Source organism: Saprolegnia parasitica, assembly GCF_000151545.1.
Source record: "Saprolegnia parasitica CBS 223.65 unplaced genomic scaffold supercont2.123, whole genome shotgun sequence".
Classification (NCBI taxonomy): Eukaryota; Oomycota; class Saprolegniomycetes; order Saprolegniales; family Saprolegniaceae; genus Saprolegnia; species Saprolegnia parasitica.
In genome coordinates, this window is record NW_012156517.1 from 54,493 (window position 1) to 73,578 (window position 19,086).

General features: G+C 59.1%; 5 protein-coding genes across 5 annotated transcripts in view; 2 read left to right on the forward strand and 3 right to left on the reverse strand.

Moving 5' to 3' along the window:
• Positions 1-715, reverse strand: part of SPRG_21372 (hypothetical protein) — a gene marked incomplete at both ends in the record, with an annotated part of 1,694 nt that extends 979 nt beyond the window's left edge. The window contains 5 exons of the mRNA XM_012353434.1: positions 60-118; positions 163-247; positions 293-355; positions 407-659; positions 713-715. Coding sequence (XP_012208824.1) covers positions 60-118; positions 163-247; positions 293-355; positions 407-659; positions 713-715 — 463 coding nt within the window. The remainder of the gene's footprint in view (positions 1-59; positions 119-162; positions 248-292; positions 356-406; positions 660-712) is intronic.
• A 434-nt stretch (positions 716-1,149) lies between these two features.
• Positions 1,150-5,695, forward strand: SPRG_14003 (hypothetical protein; the record flags this gene model as incomplete). The annotated part of the gene is made up of 12 exons (XM_012353421.1): positions 1,150-2,744; positions 2,791-2,971; positions 3,018-3,564; positions 3,616-3,833; positions 3,883-4,034; positions 4,077-4,145; positions 4,195-4,355; positions 4,402-4,650; positions 4,697-4,716; positions 4,767-4,918; positions 4,967-5,153; positions 5,200-5,695. 12 exons carry the CDS (start codon positions 1,150-1,152, stop codon positions 5,665-5,667), a joined length of 3,999 nt encoding a protein of 1,332 aa, XP_012208811.1. The 3' UTR covers positions 5,668-5,695.
• A 55-nt stretch (positions 5,696-5,750) lies between these two features.
• Positions 5,751-12,623, reverse strand: SPRG_14004 (hypothetical protein; the record flags this gene model as incomplete). Its single annotated transcript, XM_012353422.1, has 9 exons — positions 5,751-5,993; positions 6,020-6,622; positions 6,671-7,564; positions 7,615-7,893; positions 7,941-8,561; positions 8,615-8,710; positions 8,760-9,601; positions 9,654-12,555; positions 12,597-12,623. 9 exons carry the CDS (start codon positions 12,621-12,623, stop codon positions 5,751-5,753), a joined length of 6,507 nt encoding a protein of 2,168 aa, XP_012208812.1.
• Positions 12,624-13,910: 1,287 nt separating this feature from the next.
• On the reverse strand, positions 13,911-14,395 carry SPRG_14005 (hypothetical protein; the record flags this gene model as incomplete). Its single annotated transcript, XM_012353423.1, has 2 exons — positions 13,911-14,108; positions 14,159-14,395. The coding sequence occupies 2 exons, from the start codon at positions 14,393-14,395 to the stop codon at positions 13,911-13,913; spliced, it is 435 nt and encodes a 144-aa protein (XP_012208813.1).
• Positions 14,396-16,121: 1,726 nt separating this feature from the next.
• On the forward strand, positions 16,122-18,733 carry SPRG_14006 (hypothetical protein). Its single transcript, XM_012353424.1, has one exon. The coding sequence runs from the start codon at positions 16,128-16,130 to the stop codon at positions 18,663-18,665; it is 2,538 nt and encodes an 845-aa protein (XP_012208814.1). The 5' UTR covers positions 16,122-16,127; the 3' UTR covers positions 18,666-18,733.
• Positions 18,734-19,086: the final 353 nt, after the last annotated feature.

The window sequence follows — 19,086 nt, forward strand, 5'->3', positions numbered from 1 at the left end:
CCATGTACGAGCCTTGCGAGAAATTGATGGCAGTGCACATGGAAGTGTTGGGTGCGTACCGAGGCCATCTTGACGTCCGTTGGCCCAAAACCCGTCGTACGTGCTCTCGTCGGGGAATCTACCTCGGAGAGATGAGCTCGTTCTTCGTACCGTTCCGCCGACGTCTTGCGGCCTTCGCCGTGAAACTTGTGGGCTTCAAAGTCGCCAACGTAGTGGGAACCGTCGACGTCCCAGAGCTCGCCGTGGCCTAATACCTCAGGCTAGGATGATGACGTGGATGGACATGCCGCACCGCAGTACTGATTGCCGCGCCAAGCACCTTCGTAGCGTTTCCCATTGGTCGAGAGAAAGCTGCCTACAAGCGACAGAATACCATGCCATTGCCATGGGGAGGCAGTGGTTGTACCGTGGCCGTCGAGTTCGCCGAGGCAAAAGCTGCCCGCGTACGTCGACCCGTCAGGCCAGCGCCGCAGCCCCGTACCAGACATCTCGCCCTGCTCAAAAGCACCTTCGTACGTGCTGCCATCGCCGAGAAAGAAGATGCCATGGCCGTGCATCTTGCCGCGGGACCAGGTCCCCGTGTACTTGAAGTAGCCGCCCGGGAACGTGTACGTGCCTTGGCCATGCCGCAGCCGGTCCTTTGTCTCGCCCACGTAGCTCTATGCACGACATAGCTCATACTGCCAATGCATCGACGCTGTTGTTGGCGCACCATGCTACCGCGCCCGCCAAAGATCGTTTAAAACCGTCATCAGCACTTGACCAACACAACAACGTGCTCGAGTACAGTCCATTGATGGCCCGACGTTTGGACATGTCATCGAGGTGGTACCGGGCTTTAGCCAGCTCGGCTAAGGCAGATTAGAGCTCACACAAGGTACCCACCCACGACGTGGCATAGCGTGCTTATAGTATTATATCTTAGCCCGCAAAGATGGAGCTAGGTTCGCATGCGCTGGGCGCTGGTGAGCCAGCCACGGCTCGATGCGTACGGTACGGGTGCTTGGCCAGCGTCTGAGTCGCGCACGGCACCTTCCCGGACGTTCGCGCGGCTGGCAAGTATCTCGTTTTTTCTATGGTATACAAACTCGTTGATACAAAAGTGCACAAGTTCAACTTGCACTTTCCGAGATTGCCGTTGCGGACAAGATGCCACCGACGGCGTGGACGCGCGAGCTCACGTTTGCGCTCAATGGCACTAAAGTTGTGCTGCAGGAAGGTAGCGTCGGCCAGCTGCGGCTCGTCGACTACATCCGGAACGTCGCGCGGCTCACAGGCACCAAAGTCGCGTGCGGCGAGGGCGGCTGCGGCGCGTGCACCGTCGTGCTTCGTCATCAAAGCGTGACATCGTCGCAGCTCGTGACGCGCGCCGTCAACGCGTGCTTGATGCCGCTCGCTGCCGTCGACGGCATGGAAGTGCTCACGGTTGAGGGCGTCGGCAGCACCAAGACAGGCCTCCACCAAGTGCAAAAGACGCTCGTTGAAAAGTCGGGCATGCAATGCGGGTACTGCACGCCGGGCTGGGTCATGAACATGGTCGAGCTGCTCCAAACCAACGAATCGCCGACGCAGGCTGCGATTGAAGACCACTTTGACGGCAACCTCTGCCGCTGCACGGGGTACCGGCCGATTCTCGCGACCATGCACTCGTTTGGTTCCAAGAGCCTAGCGTACGAAGACGAGAACGACGATGCATACAGCGGTGAAGACGACTACGAGTTTCTCGATCCTGCTTGCGATCGTTCCGAGTCGACGCGTGCGGCAAAGGGATGCAACACGTCCTGCGCCGACTGCCCGCACAAGGCCAACAGCAATGGAGTACTCGACATGGAGGACTTGCGACCCGATGTGACGTTTGACCGGGCGTCGCAGGCGCCGCCGCCACCGTTCATTGCCGACTACACGCCCGTGCCGCTGTGCTTTGCCGACGGAGACCGCACGTGGTACCGTGTGCTGACACTCGAGCAACTAGCGGAGGTGCACACGCTGCATCCCAAGCAAGACGTCATGCTCGTGGGCGGCCTCACGTCACGGGGCGTGGCCAAGTACTTGAACAGCAGCGCGCCGTACCGACACGTCGAGTTTTCGCCTGTCCTTGTCGACATTACGCACGTTCCAGCCTTGAAAACTATGAGCGTGCTCGAGAATAGCGTCGTCGTCGGCGCCGCCGTAACACTCAACGAGCTGCTGCTGAAGCTCTCGATCGTCGACTCGGACCCGCTGCACGTGCTCGCCATGCACATTCGCCGCATCGCCAACAACCAAGTGCGCAACGCGGCCACGTGGGCCGGCAACCTCGCACTCGCGCGGACGTACCCGTCGTTTCCGTCCGATTTGGTCGTGGGCCTTGCAGGGATTGGTGCCACCCTCGACGCGCAGGTCAACGGCGCCATCCAGACGCTCTCGGTGCTCGAGTACCTCGCCCTCCCAAAGCAAGATACCATTGTTTTGGTCGCGATGACGCTGCCAATTTTGGCGCACCCCGTGACGTTTCTCTGCCACAAGGTCGCCCAGCGCGCAGTCAACGCGCACTCGCACGTCAACGGCGCCGTGCTGCTCGTGACCAACGGGGATCATGTCGTCCAGCGTGCGACCGTCGTCTTTGGCACCGCCGTGGGTCGCGTCGTGCAGTGCACCGAGACCCAAGCCTTTGTGCGAGACAAGGTGCTCTCGGAAGACCACTTGCACGCGTCGTTGTCGATCCTTTTGAAAGACACGGCCGCGCACCGCGACTCGTTCGAAGCGTACGCAAAAAAGCTCATCGCTCTGAGATCTTAGCGCTTTCGGTAGGTCGGTGTTGCAAGCGTTTTGGTACAAGTCGTGGCTCCACGCACTGCCGACGCTCTCGTCCAAGACGTTAGCGTCGGCCGTGCCCGAGATGCCCCGGGCCGTCTCGTCGGGCACCCAGTCGTTTCCAGTGCACAAATCGACGGCGCCGGTGGGTGAGCCGATTCCAAAGCTTGCGTCCAAGGTATCACTTTGCTCTTCCAGCCACGCGCCACGGGACATGTCTGTAGCTCTTGGCGACGGGGGAAGCGCGCTTTGTCGCGGATTTGGCGCCGCCGCCAGGCATGCTCTACGGCGCCTACGTGTACGCGACCAAGGCCCTTCAGCGCGTGGTGCATATCGACGCAGGGCCGGCGCTGGCCATTCCCGGTGTTGTCGACGTCGTGACGGCCGACGACGTGCCGGGCGAGAACGCGACGGGCGACGGCAACGAACCTCTCTTCGTGCCGACGCGGGGACCGGCGCTGTACGTCGGCGCGCCTCTCGGCCTCGTCGTCGCCACATCAGCATCGATTGCGCAACATGCGGCGGCGTGCGTGCGCGTGACGTATGCGCCACTGGTCAACGATCCCTTTTGGAAAGTGGACGCGCCGGTGATCACGGTGGCGCAGGCGCGGGCGGCGCAAACGCTCGTGCGACCGACGCCCGCGACGCCCAACCCGATCCAAATGAGTGGCAGCGACGACAATATTGCGCAAAAGTTGGAGCGCGCCCCACACATACTCTCTGGATCCGTCGACATGGGCTCGCAGCGCCACATGTACATGGAGCCCCAAGGTAGGAGTTCTGCGTTTTGCGTCGCGTCAAACGACCTGCTGTGTCGCTTAGCAACATCGGCGCATCCGGGCGAAGACGACGCAATGGTGCTGCACGCGTCGTGTCAAAATCCTTCCTTCGTGCAGAAGCGCGTCGCGTTACTGCTGAACGTGCCCCAGCACGCGGTTACGATTGAAATGAAGCGCGCAGGCGGCGGCTTTGGCGGCAAACTCAGTCGCAACATCCTCAATGCGGGCGCGGCCGCTGTCGCAGCCTCCAAGCTGGGCGTGGTACGATGTCCGCCGTCGTTGTTCAAGAGTTGGCATCGGATGTGCGTAGCCCGTCCAAGTCGTCAACGACCGCAACACGGACTTTCAGATGATTGCCGGTCGCGAGGCCATGGTGGGCGAGTACACGGTCGGGTTCGATGACGCGGGACGCATCACCGCGCTCGACGTGCAGCTGCACTGTGCGCTCGGCGGCTACGCAGGGTACATGTCCATCACCTCGAAAAATGCACCAGACTTGTGTAGCGACAACATGGGCGACATCACGATGGCCGTCATGTGGGCAGATGGCGCCTACTTCATTCCCCACATGCGGTGCGTCCGCCTCCATGTTCACGACGGCGATGACGTCGGTTTGTCATAGGTGCGAGGCCTATCTCTACATGACGAATACGCCAACGTGCACGTCGGTGCGGGCGCCCGGCGTGCCCAACACGACGCTGCTGCTTGAGATCGTCGTGCACCACATCGCGGCGACGCTCCAGAAACCTGTGGGCTGGATCCAAGCCCGCAACATGCTGCACGGTACGCGATCCTCGATGCGTCCCGCTGGGCAACTGGAGGCGTCTAGATGGCCTCACGACACCGTACGGCCAAGTGCTCTCGAACGTGACGCTGCCACGTATTTGGGACCGGCTCCGGGACAGCGCCGACGTGCTCCGGCGCAAGGAAAAGGTCGCGTACTTCAACGCCAACAATCGCTGGAAGAAGAAGGGTCTCTCAATGACGCCGGTCAAGTACGGCATGGGCATCTCGGGCCTCAAGTACGGCGCGAGTGTCTCGATCTTTAGCGGCGATGGCACTGTGCTCGTCACCCACGGTACATGGAAGCACGTTGCGTTGTGTGCTAAAGCACCTCGTTGTAGGCGGCTGCGAAATCGGACAAGTTGTCTAGCGCTGATTTGGGTCCTACTAGCTCATGCGCACTGCGTTTAGGGTATTGATACCAAGGCTGCACAAATGGCGGCCTACGCCCTTGGCCTTCCGCTCCACATGGTGCGCGTGCGGGCCACGAGCACGGACCTCGTGCCCAACAGCGACGCGACCGGCGGCTCGAGCACGTCCGAGTCGATCGCGCGCTCCGTGCGGTACGCTCCACGCGATCAACTTGTCTTTGGCTTATGTTGCACGTCTAGTGCGGCCTGCAAGACGCTCAACGCCCGTCTCGCACCAATTCGCGCGGCGCATCCCGACGTCCAGGACTGGGCGGCACTCGTGGCCCTCGCCCATGACGAGGGCGTTCACCTCGCAGCGTCCGCGCAGCCGCGCACGACCAGCAACGAGACGTTCGACTACTTTGTGTACGCAGCCGCGGCGTCCGAGGTGCGCTCGATTCGCCCGAGATGGAGGTACGAAGCGTCGCGCGTAGGTGGAAGTCGACGTTCTCACGGGCGAAGTGTCGCTCGTGCGCACGGATATCATGTACGACTGCGGCGTGTCGTTGAATCCTGCGATCGACATTGGCCAGATCGAAGGCGCGTTGGTGATGGCGCTCGGCTTCTTCTTCCAGGAAGAAGTGCTCTACGACCCACACGGCGTCCTGCTCTCGTCGGGCACGTGGGAGTACAAGATCCCGTCGACCAAAGATATCCCGCAGCAGCTCCACGTGACGCTTCTCGACAAGTCGGAGAACGAACAAGGCATCATGAGCTCGAAAGCGGTCGGCGAGCCGCCGTTCCAGCTCGCCAACTCGATCTACTTTGCGATCAAAGACGCAATCGCGCACAGCCGTGACGAGCGCGGTCTCCACGAGTTCTTCCAGCTCGACTTGCCAGCGACGGTCAAGCGCCGACAGCAAGCGGCCAACGTGACCCCCGCCACCGACTATCGCGTCTAGGCCGCTTGACGTTCCAGTCTAGGGGCATTACGCCCGAGTCTGGGGCATCACAGCATGATTTTGTGTTAAAATGCACGGGCGCATCATTCGTCGGCAGACGGAGCGTCGTCCTGGTCGGTCTCCGGGAAGAAGACAGTATTTGCCGTCGCCGAGTGCATCGTGGGCGAGACTGGCTTGGCCATCCACTCGTCGAGTCGGCGCGTGGTCGCGTCGCATTTGGCGTCGAGCGTCGCGTGGGCTTGAAGCAGGCGAGCGAGCTGGGCCTCGACGCGCAGCAAGGCGTCGTGCGTTGAGTCGTGGCTGGGCGTCGGCGTGGATGTCGCGAGCTTCTCGAGGGAGAGGGCGCGGTGACTTGGGAAAAAGAGACGTCGCCGCGCGCCATCTTGAGCGCCAAGTAGAGCTCGACGCCGTTGTACTCGGTGAAGGGCTTTTTGCGGATATGCGCAAAGAGATAGATGTAGTGCCACACGTTGTGTTCGGTGGTCGTGTGGTACTCGAAGCCGCGGCGCGTTAGTCGATTGAACGTGTACCCGTCGATCGAGCACACAAAGCACCGGTCCCGGTTCTCGTCCAGCTGCTCCTTGTGCGACGTGCGCAGGGACGCGAACGTGTCGATGATGACGCCGAACGTGAGGTTGATGAGCACGATGATCAAGACGATGTTGTACGCAAGGTCGTAGAAGAACCGGATGTAGCCGAGCGAGTCGCTGCCGCGGCGATGGTTCGGAAGGTACGCGCCGAGGCCGCCGTCGTTCTTGAAGCCTTGGTCCAGACTTGTGAGGTAGCACTCCCACACAGTCTCGCAGCCGTTGGTATTGGCGTCGACCTTGAAGTCGCCGGGAAAGTACGTGTACGCAACCACAGCAAACACGTAGACGAGGAGAAGGTAAAAGACGACGATGTGCAGCAGCGTCTTTCCAGGGACGACGACCGCCCGCAAGACATCCCGAAGCTCCTATAACGCACTCGTTCAACCTCCGAAAATGATCGAGCATGACGGTACCTGCGATCGGTTGATAAAGTCGACAAGGTGAAACGAAAAGAAGAGCGGCTCGATCAAGACACCTGCAATCGCAGCGCACACGAGCAGGCCGCGATACCACAAGCGACCGTCAGTCAAGAGCACGTAGACTGTCTCGACTCGCGAGAGCGGTTGGACCTTGATGTCACTGCCGACGCATCGCACGAGCCGCTCGACGTCTTGCAGTGTCTTCTTGTCGTCCACACGCATGGACGGCGCTTCTTCGTACGCATATTGAGTCGCACGTCGCTGGAGCAGCAGCGGCACCGAGTTGGTCCAGTACATGAAGAGGAGGACGACCGTGAGCAAGACGTGGATGCAGCCCATAAAGTACCAGACCGTCACCAGCGCATAGTTGGTCAAAACGACGAGGTTCAAGAGCAGCGACCAGATAAACGTGAGCAACTTGATTTGCGACGCATTCTTGGAGAGGACGGCTTTCAAGTGGTTTTGACGGAGCGTGCATTGGTGCTCCATCTCTTCGAGCACCACGTGCGTCTTGACGTAGAAATCGTACAGCTTGTTGGCATCGCGCGAGACGTCTTGGAAAAGCCGCTGGCGCGTCGCGTCGGTGACACATACGCAAATCGGGTGGATCGGAAAGTGCACGGCGATGAGCGGCGGTACCGTGTCGCTGCCTCCGACGATGGGCCATACGATCTCGACGCGCGCGCAGCGTTTGTGGAAGAAGCGATAGGCCTTCTCGTAGGATGCATCCTTGGCGCTTTTGTGCTTGGTGACCTTGGTCGCGCGTGGTTGCAGCGCTTCTGCGATCGACGGCTGGTGTTCGATGAGCTGCTGCATCAGGATGTGCAGGTTGAAGCCCATGCCAAGGTATGCGTCGTGGCTGCAGCGCTCGTTGCCATCGTATTCACCCTACAATGTACATATGTAGCGCCGACAAGGACTTGGTGTCATAATCGTACGTTGTAACGGTGCTCAAAGTAATGAAAGACGTCGACGACGTTGTCTTTGAGCGCATCAAAGTTGAGTTCTTGGACGAGGCGGTCATGAATTTGACGGTCGTGGCGACCTTCCAAGAGACTCAGAAGCGAAATGACGATCGACGCCTTGAGATCGCGATACAGCACGAGCGACGCGTCCGACATGTGATGTGTTGGCTTGGATGAAAAGAGCATGAGCTCGTTGATTGTCGACACGAAGGCGTAGGTCGCCACTGTCTCTTGGGCTTCGTGGCACGGACCCTAAATGCCACTAAGTTGGAAAGAACCTGCAAATCAATCCATCGCACCTGGCAACACTCCGTAATCGTGTCAAAGACTTGCTTGTACACGACCAACGTCTCGGCCGAGAGAGCGCCCGACACGTCCAAGAGGTACGCGACCGTCGCGGACACCAAGTTGTGTGACGATGTTCGCTGCGCAATCAAGTAGCGCTGGGCGTCGAGGTAGTGGCCCTCGCAGAGCAGCTGGAGGAACCGAAGCAGCCGCGTCATGGCCTCGTACTTGGAGGCGCCTTCATGGCTCGGCGCTTTTAGCGGGCTCTTCGGACGTCTCGGCGTCAAGCGAAGCTCTTGCGTCATGTTGTCGTGCGTCATTGCTGCCTCGAGACGGCTTTGAAGCCGCTGAAAAAAGTCGGTGTTGGCACTCTCGATCCAAATTGCGTAAAAGTGTTCTTGGACCTTAGCATTCATGCCGTTGAGGAGGGCAATGCCGAGTTCGATCGCCTTGTCCTGTACGGCTTGGTCGTCCGTAGTGCTAACGAGGTCCACAACAAGCTCCGTAGCGCCGAGCGTGTCGAGTTTGGCTTGCATCGCGTTTCGGCTTCCCGGCGTATCGACCGACGTGATCATTTGGATAAAGACCTCCAGTAGCGTCAGCGACATCTTGATGTGCTTCGGGTACTTGAGCATCTACATCGCCGAATGCAATGATTGCACCAAAGGCATCTAGAATACCGCCCTACCTTGAAGTGGGACACTAGCTTGGCCACAATGTCGTCAAACGTGAGTGCAATGAGCGGTAGCGTCGGAGCTGTTTGGCTCTCCGCTTTGAGTTGCACCTAATTTGCACAAGAACATTTTGCGGGTCCATGACGTGGGCGGCATCACCTGTACGGACACAATGTTGCGCATCATGTGACTCAGCTCGTCACGCACGGCGATCTTGATGCGATGGTGACGGCGCAAGTAGAGGACAAAGTCTTGCACGATCGCGCTATCTTCGTCGGCACTGTCGCTGCCCCTGGGCATGCGGTATGCGTTGCTTTTTAATTTGTGACCGTGGGCCACGCCGTCGGACATTTCAAGCTCCCATCCGTACTTGGTCTGAACCTTGCGTACCCAGGACGGTTTGGCTTCAAGTAACGCAATGTTCAGCGACGGCAGCTTCTCTGACATGTCAGTCGCCGTGACAAAGTCATGGAGCGCCGACGCCCGCGGCGCCTGCAACGTCGGGAGCTGACGTGACGAAGCGACGGCAGTTGCTGACGACTTGGGTTCATGCTTCAAGAAAGCGTGATACGCTTGAGCTTCGATCAAGAGGTCTGCGAAGGTGGTGCTGTCAAGGTCGAGCACAAATGGCGCGTTGCTGCGGAGCCCACCAAGACCCGGGTCCAGCCGAGGGCGTTCGCTGCGCTCCAAAACATCGCACCACAGGTCGCTAAGCATCTCTGTCGCCCAAAGCACTTCAATGTACTGAAGGCAGTTGTGCAGTTCGTCCTTGCTCCGAGCGTCCGCTGGCACCCATGCACCAAAAAGCCAGAGATACCACGCTGCGAGCCACTCGCGCCACTCATCGGCTTTTGGCTTGACAATGCCCATGATACGTGGCAGGTAGGCATCCAGGGCCGGCACAAGAACGAGCATGATCGCATCGAGGGTGTATCGCGACGCTGTGGGTGCCGCCAGCTGCAGATCGACCTGCTGGAGCGCCAGAAGATCCAATCGGATACCTACAAAGATTTTTGAGTTGTAGCTTTCGAAATCACATGAATGATACTGTACACTTGGTCGTCAGGTCGCTCACACGCTGCAAGATGCGTAGGTGCAACGACGCCGGAACGCCATCGAAAACGTCGTCCTGGGCCAAAATGACGTCCTTGAAGAACCGAAGGCACGCGAGTCCCAATGCCCACTCGTGCGCCGCGAGGCCGGTTTCCAAGACTGCGAGCCACTCGTCAAGCGACAGAAACTCCACACGACATGTGTCGTTGGCTTCGGCCCTCGGTGCACAAGCGGCGAGAAGGTTCAAGACGGCGGCAACGTACTTGGCGTGGCGACCGTTCGTCAAGTCATGGTAAATGCTCGGGTATTGCTGTAGCTGCTGAAGGATCGTTGCTCGATCGCGCGGGCGAGCGGCCAAGCACCGCAAGAACTCGAGAAACCGTGCTTCGCCGTCGGTTTTGTACGCGACGGTCCATCGCACAAACCACGCAATGACCGCTTTCGGGGTTGCATCGGTGCGGCCTCTGAGGTAGAGACCACAGAGTGCATCTTGCGCGGCTGGTAGTGCTTCTGCAAAATCCAAGAGCGTGTCTGCGTGCGCGTCCATGAGTGGTGCGTTCTCGGGGTGCTGACAAATGTGGCCGAGGAACTCGGTGCAGTGCGAGTAGACGGCGTAAAGCGCGCTGCGTTGTCTCTCTTCGAGCACAGTTTCGGGAACGTTCATGGTGGACCGATACCGCTGCGTGGGTCCACACCCACTCGCACCGCGTCGCACTTTGGAGGGAAATAGTGCGTGGAAAAAATGGCTCCCAGCTGAAACCATCGCGATGACATGGTCGATCGCTTGGATGTTGCGCAAAATACGGTGAATGACGGCACGATGCGACTCCTTGGAGTTGAACGCATCGAGGATCGCTCGGAGCGTCGCGCACGCCTTGCTCGCCGTCGAAAAATCGGCGTCTGACGTCAAGTCCATCCAGACCTCGGTCGTCTCAGCAAGCCGTCGCAGATCGTTGACGTGGGCTTGCAACCGCGCGTACATTTGGACGGTGGCATCGTCCGCAATGACGAGCGTGCTTGAAAGCGCTTTCATGAGCTGGTCGTGCTGGTTGAACTGCTGCATGTAGAGCTCGAGTGCTTTCGAGACCAGCGGCGGGTGCTCGTACATGAGCGCTTGCAGCAAGACCGTGTCAAGGCGTCTTCCCGCGAGAACATGAAGCGAGTAGATACACTCCAGTGAGTCGTTTTGCATCGCAAACGTCAATGGCGTACCACGCTTGCTGCTCGCTCCCCACAGAGATGATGCGAGTGGTGACGACGAGCATCGTTTCGCCGTACTGTGGAGGGTGTAGAGCACGCTGGAAAGTTGATAGTCGAGTCGAAACGTATCGATGCACAGTAAGGTCGCGCAAATGCTCTCCTTGATGTCCATGACAACCTTGTTCCACTCGCTCATCGTGTACTTCGAGTCGGGGAGCCGTCGGAGGGATGACGAAGATGACTTTGCGCTGAGCGCGGAGAAGCGATGTAGCTCCTTCTTGGCCTTTTTGTAGGCCGCGTGCCAGCCGGACGATGGCGTTTGGACGTCACAGGGCGACGACGGCTCGTGCGACGGAAGCATCGGCTGGACCTCGGTGTCATGCACGCTGTACTGGCGGTACGCGGGGTGTTTTTGCCGCTGGACGCTGTTCTCGAAAAACGGCACCGAGTACTCGGGGACTGTCGTGCTCGTTGCGGGGCGATGGGCCTCGACCAAGTCTGTCCGACTGTCCAAGAGATCGACAAGGAGGGGCACCAGATGGCGCAGATCGCTGCTAAACATGCCGAACACCACGAGTTTTTGCGTCGCCCGGACCATCGCCAGCGTGAGTTCATTTTGCGGGTACTCGACAATGACGATGACGCCGCGGTGCTTCCTAAAGTAGCGCAAAAGCACCGTCTTGAGGTCGCCAAAAAATTCGCCGTCTGCGCCGTGAAGAGCATTCGATGGAACTTCGACGACCGCGTTCTTCCAAATGCGTGTGTAGCGTGGACTCGGGAGTACTGTCTGCGGCTCGCAGTCGACGTGAAGCACCACGAGCAAGTTAAGCAAGACGGCGCGCATGGACCGTGACAACCCTGCATCCTGGACCGTTTCGAGCAAATTGGCGCGGGGAAAGATGGCCCGGAGACGCTGGATGCACACATAGTTGCGGTCCATGCACAGCGCACAATAGAGCTGTAGTAGGCCGTAGTAGTATGGCGCCAGCGTCGTATGGCGTTTGCTGTCGTAGTACTCGTTGTAGAAGACGTCAAGGTCGACCCAGCGCTCGCCAGACGGTTTGGCGGGGATGCAAATTTTAAAGCCGTGGCCGGTAGGCTGTGTCGGTACCAAGAGCGCTGCGCTGTCCTCTGTGTCGAAGAGAAGCTCGCACAGCTTTTCTTGAATCTTGGCGACGGCGTGGCCGTTGGCGCTGCAGAGCACGACGAGAAATTGGAGGTATCGAATCGACTTGCCGCGCGTCTTGATGAGGTCAATGAAGCTCCGAAGTGTGTGCGAGTAGGACGCGACAGACTCGGACACGTGCCACTTTTCTTGGATTAGGAACGAGAGCGGGACCGACGCCTTGAAGCCATGCCCGAGGAGCTCCATCAGCACTGGCATCGCGTCCCGGCACGCCGATGCATCGTCCCACGTCTTGACCCGGGAAAAGATACGGAACAGGAGCATGTTGACAGTGCAAATGATACGATTGAGGGTTTGCATCGACTCATCGCTCAGTTGGTAGGCGGCCGGCAGCGACACGGCAACCTTGCCATGACGCCCGCGGCGATCGCCAGCGCCGTCGTCGTCTTCGTCGTCGAGGCCATCCAACGTCGTGGAAAGGTTGCTCTGCATCCGGTCAAAGAGCGAGTGCGACGCAAAGTTGAACGAGCACACATCGTCGATCGAGTACGGGCCGCCGTACGGAGAAAACGGGGCCTTAATGACCGACGTCAAAAGCTCCACGTAGTGATTGCGACGAAGCAAGAGAGGTCGCCGTACGTCATCGTTGGTTTCCTTTGCAAACTGGTTCAAAGCCAATAGAGCAGCTTCAACGCGTGGTAAGAGAGCCGCGAGACCCGTACTAGCGTTTGGAGACGCGGTGTGTCGAGGAGAGCGAGGTACGCCAGGTGCAGCTTGAAACGCAGAGATAAACTGATGCAAGATACGGCGGTACGAGACAAGAAGCAGCGTGTCGTTTGTATCCAATGCTGAGACGGGCACAATTTGGAAAGCATCCTCGTCGTGCGGCGCGGATAGAGCGCCAATGTCGATCAGGCTTGGATCGCACTTGACGTCAGCGAGGTTTTCGACCGTTGCAACGTCGCTTGGGTGCAAGTAGCGCTTGCATTGAACTTGCTGCAGCAGCGCGACGGCGTCTCGTGAGATACGGCAACTACAATGCTACATGAGCACAAATATGGCGGTAGTATACAAACCGTGGGTGGACATTCATGGTTGCTTGGAACATAAACGCCTGAGGCTGGTGGTCCATCCCAATTGTCGCAGAGGCCGCATCCATCGTCATGTACTTGCCCGATACGAGGTGCCGCAGCGCGATGGTATCTGACCAGCAAAGCGACCCCCCGTCGCTCGTGTAGCTTCGCTCGACTTCCCACAGCGTGTTTGGTAGCATCTACGTCATTTCATAAACACAATTTCAACAGCTATGCCTACACGCACCACGGCTGCGGCCTCAAGAGGGTCCATTCCGGGCATTTCAGACTGAAGACGCACTTGCGAAGCGTCGTCGTCACTGCCGAGCCACGCGCTTGTCTCCAAGTGCAGTAGACGAACGCACGCGCCGGCTTTTAGCACAGCCGCTGACTCGACGTCCTTGTTGGGTGCTTGCTCTGCTGTCGACTCGTACGGAAGTAGTCGCCATGGCGACGAGTGGGACTTGGACGCCACCATGAGCGACGACACCCCATCTGAGGCGAGACGGCTCGACGTATGCACATACAGCCGCTTCACATCGCGCACCACGTAAAACTACGTGCGCATGAGGAATAAAACGGGCCAGGAGAGAACAGCGTGTTGTACTTGGTCCAGGATCTGAACTGGTTCGCCCGACTTGCGCAGCTTGTAGCGTGGCACAAAGGTGAGATGGGCCTCCGCCGAGCCTCGTTGTAGTGAAATCTACACAGCTCAAGCAATCTCTGTCATACGCTCAATATAGTCACCTCTGCCGTATCCACAGTAGGTGTTGCGAGGTCGTGCGCGCAGATGAATTTGTCCGACTTGATGTGGCGCAGCTGGATGGTCTAGAGCCAGACACATAGTGTGGATAGTTGTTACTGTGTAGCTACCTGGCCATAGTTGACGCGCTTTCCAAACAACTTGGTGTAAGTTGACGCGTTCAAGCGCTGCTCGGATTCGCTCTTGAACTTGAGCTCGGAAAAGACAGTCGAGAAGCTTGCGGAACCGCCTTTCGTCGTGGCCTTGGCCTGCTCGAACGCGGACGTCGCTTCGTAGCTCATCTTGGGAACAATCTACACGCATCCACGTCAATCGCAAGCTTGAACCTTGATGGGTTGGGTACCTCGAAGAGACAGTCCTTGTAGTGGCATGCGACGAGCTGCCCCGATCGGCGCTTCATGTTGTGCTTGGCCTCGGGTACCATGTGCTCGAGCCGCACGTCCACGGACGCAAAGCCTTCCGAGGCCAGCATCCCATTGCGCTCCGTGGAGAGGAAGGCAACCGTCATGCCATACTTGAGGTAGTCGTCGTCTCCAGCATGACCACGGGGGAACCCTGCCTCGTCCAGCGCCCCATGCATGGTCAGCCGACGCCCCTTCGCATCCTCATGGGGCTTCGTCGGGGGAGGGGTGCTCATGACGCTCCCCGCAAGCTCCGTGTCGATTACCAACGCATGGTGGCGGGACTCGCCCGTCTGGCGCCGTCGCATCGTCCTGGCACCGCTGATCGTCGACTGCCAAGATCCGGTGAAACGGTTTGTCCGGATAATATATTGTATCCGGATGTCCGGATATCTTGATCCGTTGCGCTGCCACTTGGCCCCTTCTGGTTCCGCAGCAGCGCGTGCTCGTCGTGGCATCCCACAGCCCGTCGAGCCGGGCAATGCACCTCTTCCTCCCACGGCTTCCCATTCAACGGTTTTCCTCGCCGGGTGAGATGCTGAGAGCGATATGCAGCATTTTGAGTCCATGAGGGGGCGTTCCAAATCCAAGGCAACAACCTTGCGTCGGGTTGGTGATTCATAAATTGGAGCGAAATACGTTCAAGCTGCAGTTCTGGTCGGTCGAATCTTGGCGCAGAGATAGTACTTGTTGGAACGACGCTCCGAATCCAGTGATCCATCCGCAAGACCTCGCATATCTTGTCGATAAGCGTAGAGGACCAATACGCCTGTCGTGACTTGTGTGTTGCTCGCTCTTTGAGCAACAGGAACATTAGCGCCATGGATTCCTCGTAGTCGTTGGGATGTACGAGTGGGCAACTGCCTCTCAAAGAATCAGGTGGCTGGTTCGTGCGGCAAGCACGCGTGATCGATAGCCCGCCCACTTGGACAGCGTGTTTGACTCGAGAGGCATGATGCATCATCCATAGCGGTGTCGATTTTGGTGCTAGTGTACGCAAACGTCTGCAAGCCGTGTCATCAACGGAGGTGACTGATTTCTTTCTGGGTCGTATGCCACGTGATATCCACGCCACCATCGGCGACGACGCTGCAGTCAACGTCCGGTTCATTTGATTACCTTTGCTGCAAAGCAGTCGACGGCGTTTGGGTCGGAGCGGGATGATGATTCGTGGCCACTCGTTTTCCTGCGCTTCGAAGCTTGAGACGCACGAGACGCATGGTGTCGGTCGCATCGGCTGGCTACCAGTTCAAGAACGACGTTTTTTCGAACGCTACCTATTTGTCTATCACGCAAGCGTGCCCAGCATGTAAATAGTGCGACCTGGCAAGTGGGGCGTGTGGCATAGCTATGTAGCGTCCATGGCTTCACACCTCGGCGCATCGATGGGCACATTTGTTCCAACGCGCAATCTCCGCCACGACCCTGGAGTCAGCCGGGCTTGCAGTTGGAGCCGTGGCCGACACATCAACCTTTTTCGAGACTGCCGCCGAGTAGCTACTTTTACTACGAGCGAGTAGCCACGCTCTATGAGCTACGGCCACCCAGCTGGCCACCCATGGCGTGGCATGGCAGAAATCTTGGAAAGATCGAACGCGCGCTTGAACGCGTTTTACCTGCGTTAAAGCCTAGCACGTGGCGTGCTGTGGTCGTGGATTGTCGTAAAACGCTGTGACCAGCCAACAATTCATTGCAAAAAGCATCTGCTATCACCTGCGTTTGTATGGTTGGCTATTAAATTTCTGCAATCTGTTTAAACCGCGCGTCGGAGATCGCTGAAACGTCGACGACGACGCGGATTGGTCACTGCGACTGGCGCATGCTCGCCTTTTGACCAATCAAAAGGTACCTTGAACTTGGTTCCATTTTGGGCTGGCTTTGATCCCATTTCATTCACAAATTCGAATCACCATGAGCAGCTCGGACACGATGGGCCTTGCACCCTCTCTGCTATGGAGCACGACGCAGGCGACTTGCATGGTCGGCTCAATCATGTTTGTGGCCGCGCTCTGGCTACGACACATGCGCAAGCTTCATGGTGGAACACCGACGAGCAGCAAGCTTGCCAATGCGTCGGACCACGACCGTATGGAACCGATGGTCGATGGTCAGCACGCCAACGACATCTTTGGCTGCGGGCTCACGCTTCGCGATGCGCTCAACCCGGTGTCGTCGATCGACTTTAACACGCAGCTGCCAATCCCGATCGAGACACCGCTCTTCCACGGCAAGGCGTACGTCTTGCTGCGCGACCCGCGCGGCGATCCACGCTGGGACCCGCTCTTTGAAGGCAAGCAACGACGTGTGTGGGTCATGGTCCAAGGCCAGTTCAAGCGCGAGCCCAAAGGCACCGTGTACCTCGCCGGCGAGCTGCCACGCACGATGGTGCTAAGCATGTGGACCAAGGCGTGGGCGGGCATGATCATAGCGTCGGTCAAGACACTCATCGGCAAGCTTCACTTCTCGTTTGGCGATGACATCGAGTCACCGCATGTCGCACTGCCGCTGTACCAGAGCGCAGATCAACTCGTGGCGACGCCACTCGAGGACGTGCCGCCAAAGCTTGGCATGGACAGCTGGGGCGAGTCGCCAGCAGACCAGAAGGCGCGCAAGGCAACGCCCGTTGGCGACGAGGTCTTCCGCACCGATAGGATCTACTCGTTCCAGTTCCACACCATGTACGTCGACTTGCCGTCGTGGAACCTCGTGAACCTTCCGGGCATCCATGACGTGGGCTTGCAGCACTTTTTCGGCGACATGTCGCTGCGCCTCAGCATGTACGAGCACACGCCGCGGCCAAACGAGGTCGCGCACATTACCAAGGAGTACTGCTTTGCATGGGACGTTGCCCGCGGCCCGGCACCGAAGGCAGCGCCAGCGTCGGGCGACTGCTGCCCGGTGCACGACACGTCGTTTGCGGGCGTCGAGTTTGACCTGTGGATGTGGCTCGAGTACTTTGATGCGACGACGGACATGCGCCATCTTGCCTACGTGCTGCGCGTGCGCCTCGCCGACTCCAAGGTCTACACGGTCATCTTGCCGTCCGAGGCCGTATTGGCCATCTTCGCTGCCAACCACGACGCGTCACCGCTGCTGACGCGCGCGCGCATGGACGCGTACGCTGCGATTGAAGACCAAGCGCTCGAGGTAGGTCGACGCCTCCAGAGCATTGCGTACGGCGGCACCGCAGCCGCCAAGGCCGAGCTCTACCACTGGCTCACGACGCCGAGCCCGATGACGCTCGCGGCCGCCAACTCGGACAAGGCCCTCGGCGTGAGCCTCTGGCCGTGGCGACGAGCCGGTATGAACGTCTGCAAGGAAGGGAGCGGGTACCGTATCCTGAGCGACACGTGCTTGCGCCAAGAGTACCTCATCTTGACGTCGACGTCGCTGCAGTTTTACCGCACCTACGCGTCGTCGCCGCTCCGAAAGGTGCCAATTAGCCACATGACGCACGTCGGCTGTCGCTACCTCAACGACCTCTTCGTGCTCGAGCTCCATACGTGGACCGAAGTGCTGTACGTGCACGTCCCGGACCCTCTCTCGTGGCAGGTCGCGATCCAAGACCTCTGCGACCGGAGTCCGCTGCGCACATGTGCCGCGGCGCTGCAGATGACTGCGTGGACGCCGTTCAACGCACTCACGTACGAAGGGTACCTCGTGCTCAACTCGCGCAAGATCGCTTACGACGTGGCGACGACCATCGTCTCGGTCGATCCGTGTCTTGTGGCAGAGGCCGCCGTCGTCGCCGGTGCACGCGTCTGGAGTGCGCGCACGCGGGCGCACAAGCTCGCCTTCCAGCTTGCGGTGCAAGAGCTCCGGTGCGTGGACTTGAGCCTCCTCGAGTCCTCCGAGCACAAACTTGCGTTCTACTTGAACGCATACCAAGTGCTGCTCATGCATCTGCACCTCGCGATCCCCGAGCCCACGAGCGTGTGCATGCACCAAGTCATGTACGAGGTCGGCGTCCAGAAACTCATGCTGTCGCTCGCGGAGCTCGAGCACGTCATGTTGCGCGGCGGTCTATGCGCCGTCGAGGATGCGCCGTACCTCGAGTTTGTGCCGCAGAAAGCCGCGTACCCGCCGGCGTACAGCGCGGTCGCGTGCAGCAACCGCGACTTTCGGCTCAGCGCGGCGCTCTGCAGCCATCGCGACGACAAGGTGGTCGTGGTCTACGCACCGACTCGTGTGCACGACCAGCTCAACTCGGTCGTGTCTTCGTACTGGCAGGCGCGCGTCGTCGTGGGCAGTGTGTCGCTGCAACTGCCGCTGTCGTGCAAGTGGTTTCGCACCGATTTCGGCGCCGACGACCGGCTCGTGCGCAAGCTCCTCGGTTTCCTCTCGGACGACCAGCGCAGCGACGTCGTCCGCCTCCTCGAGGCGCCCACTAATTTATATCCCGAGTTCAAAGACGGAGCCAAAGCCGCGCCGCACGGCTTTTCTATTTAGTCGCGTCCTTCTTAGTCGTGCGCAGTAAATGGTCTGCTTGCAACAGCAACTAACTATAGTATGTGAACGTGCGTTGCTTGAGTTGTGGCAGAGACGCAGAGGTCGAGCAGAAGCCAGCAGGCTCGACCGCTCCGCAGAGGTGATGATGCCTTGACCTCTGCTGCAAGCAGCTGCATTGCAAGAGCATTTGTCCGACCCTCTGACCCTCTGACGTGGGTGACGTGTCACAGCGTGCGGTGATTGTTCTGGATGTACCCTCCTCGCTGGCACGCTGCCTTGCTAGCGACCCCTTTGGCCTCACTCGTTGAATACTTGCATGTTCGGGCGCCTTTCGGAGGCCAACCAGCCAAGCACTTCCTTTGCATGTGTGGTGTCGTGTAGTCACGATCCTGGTATAGCCGAAGGGAGCACGACTCCGCTG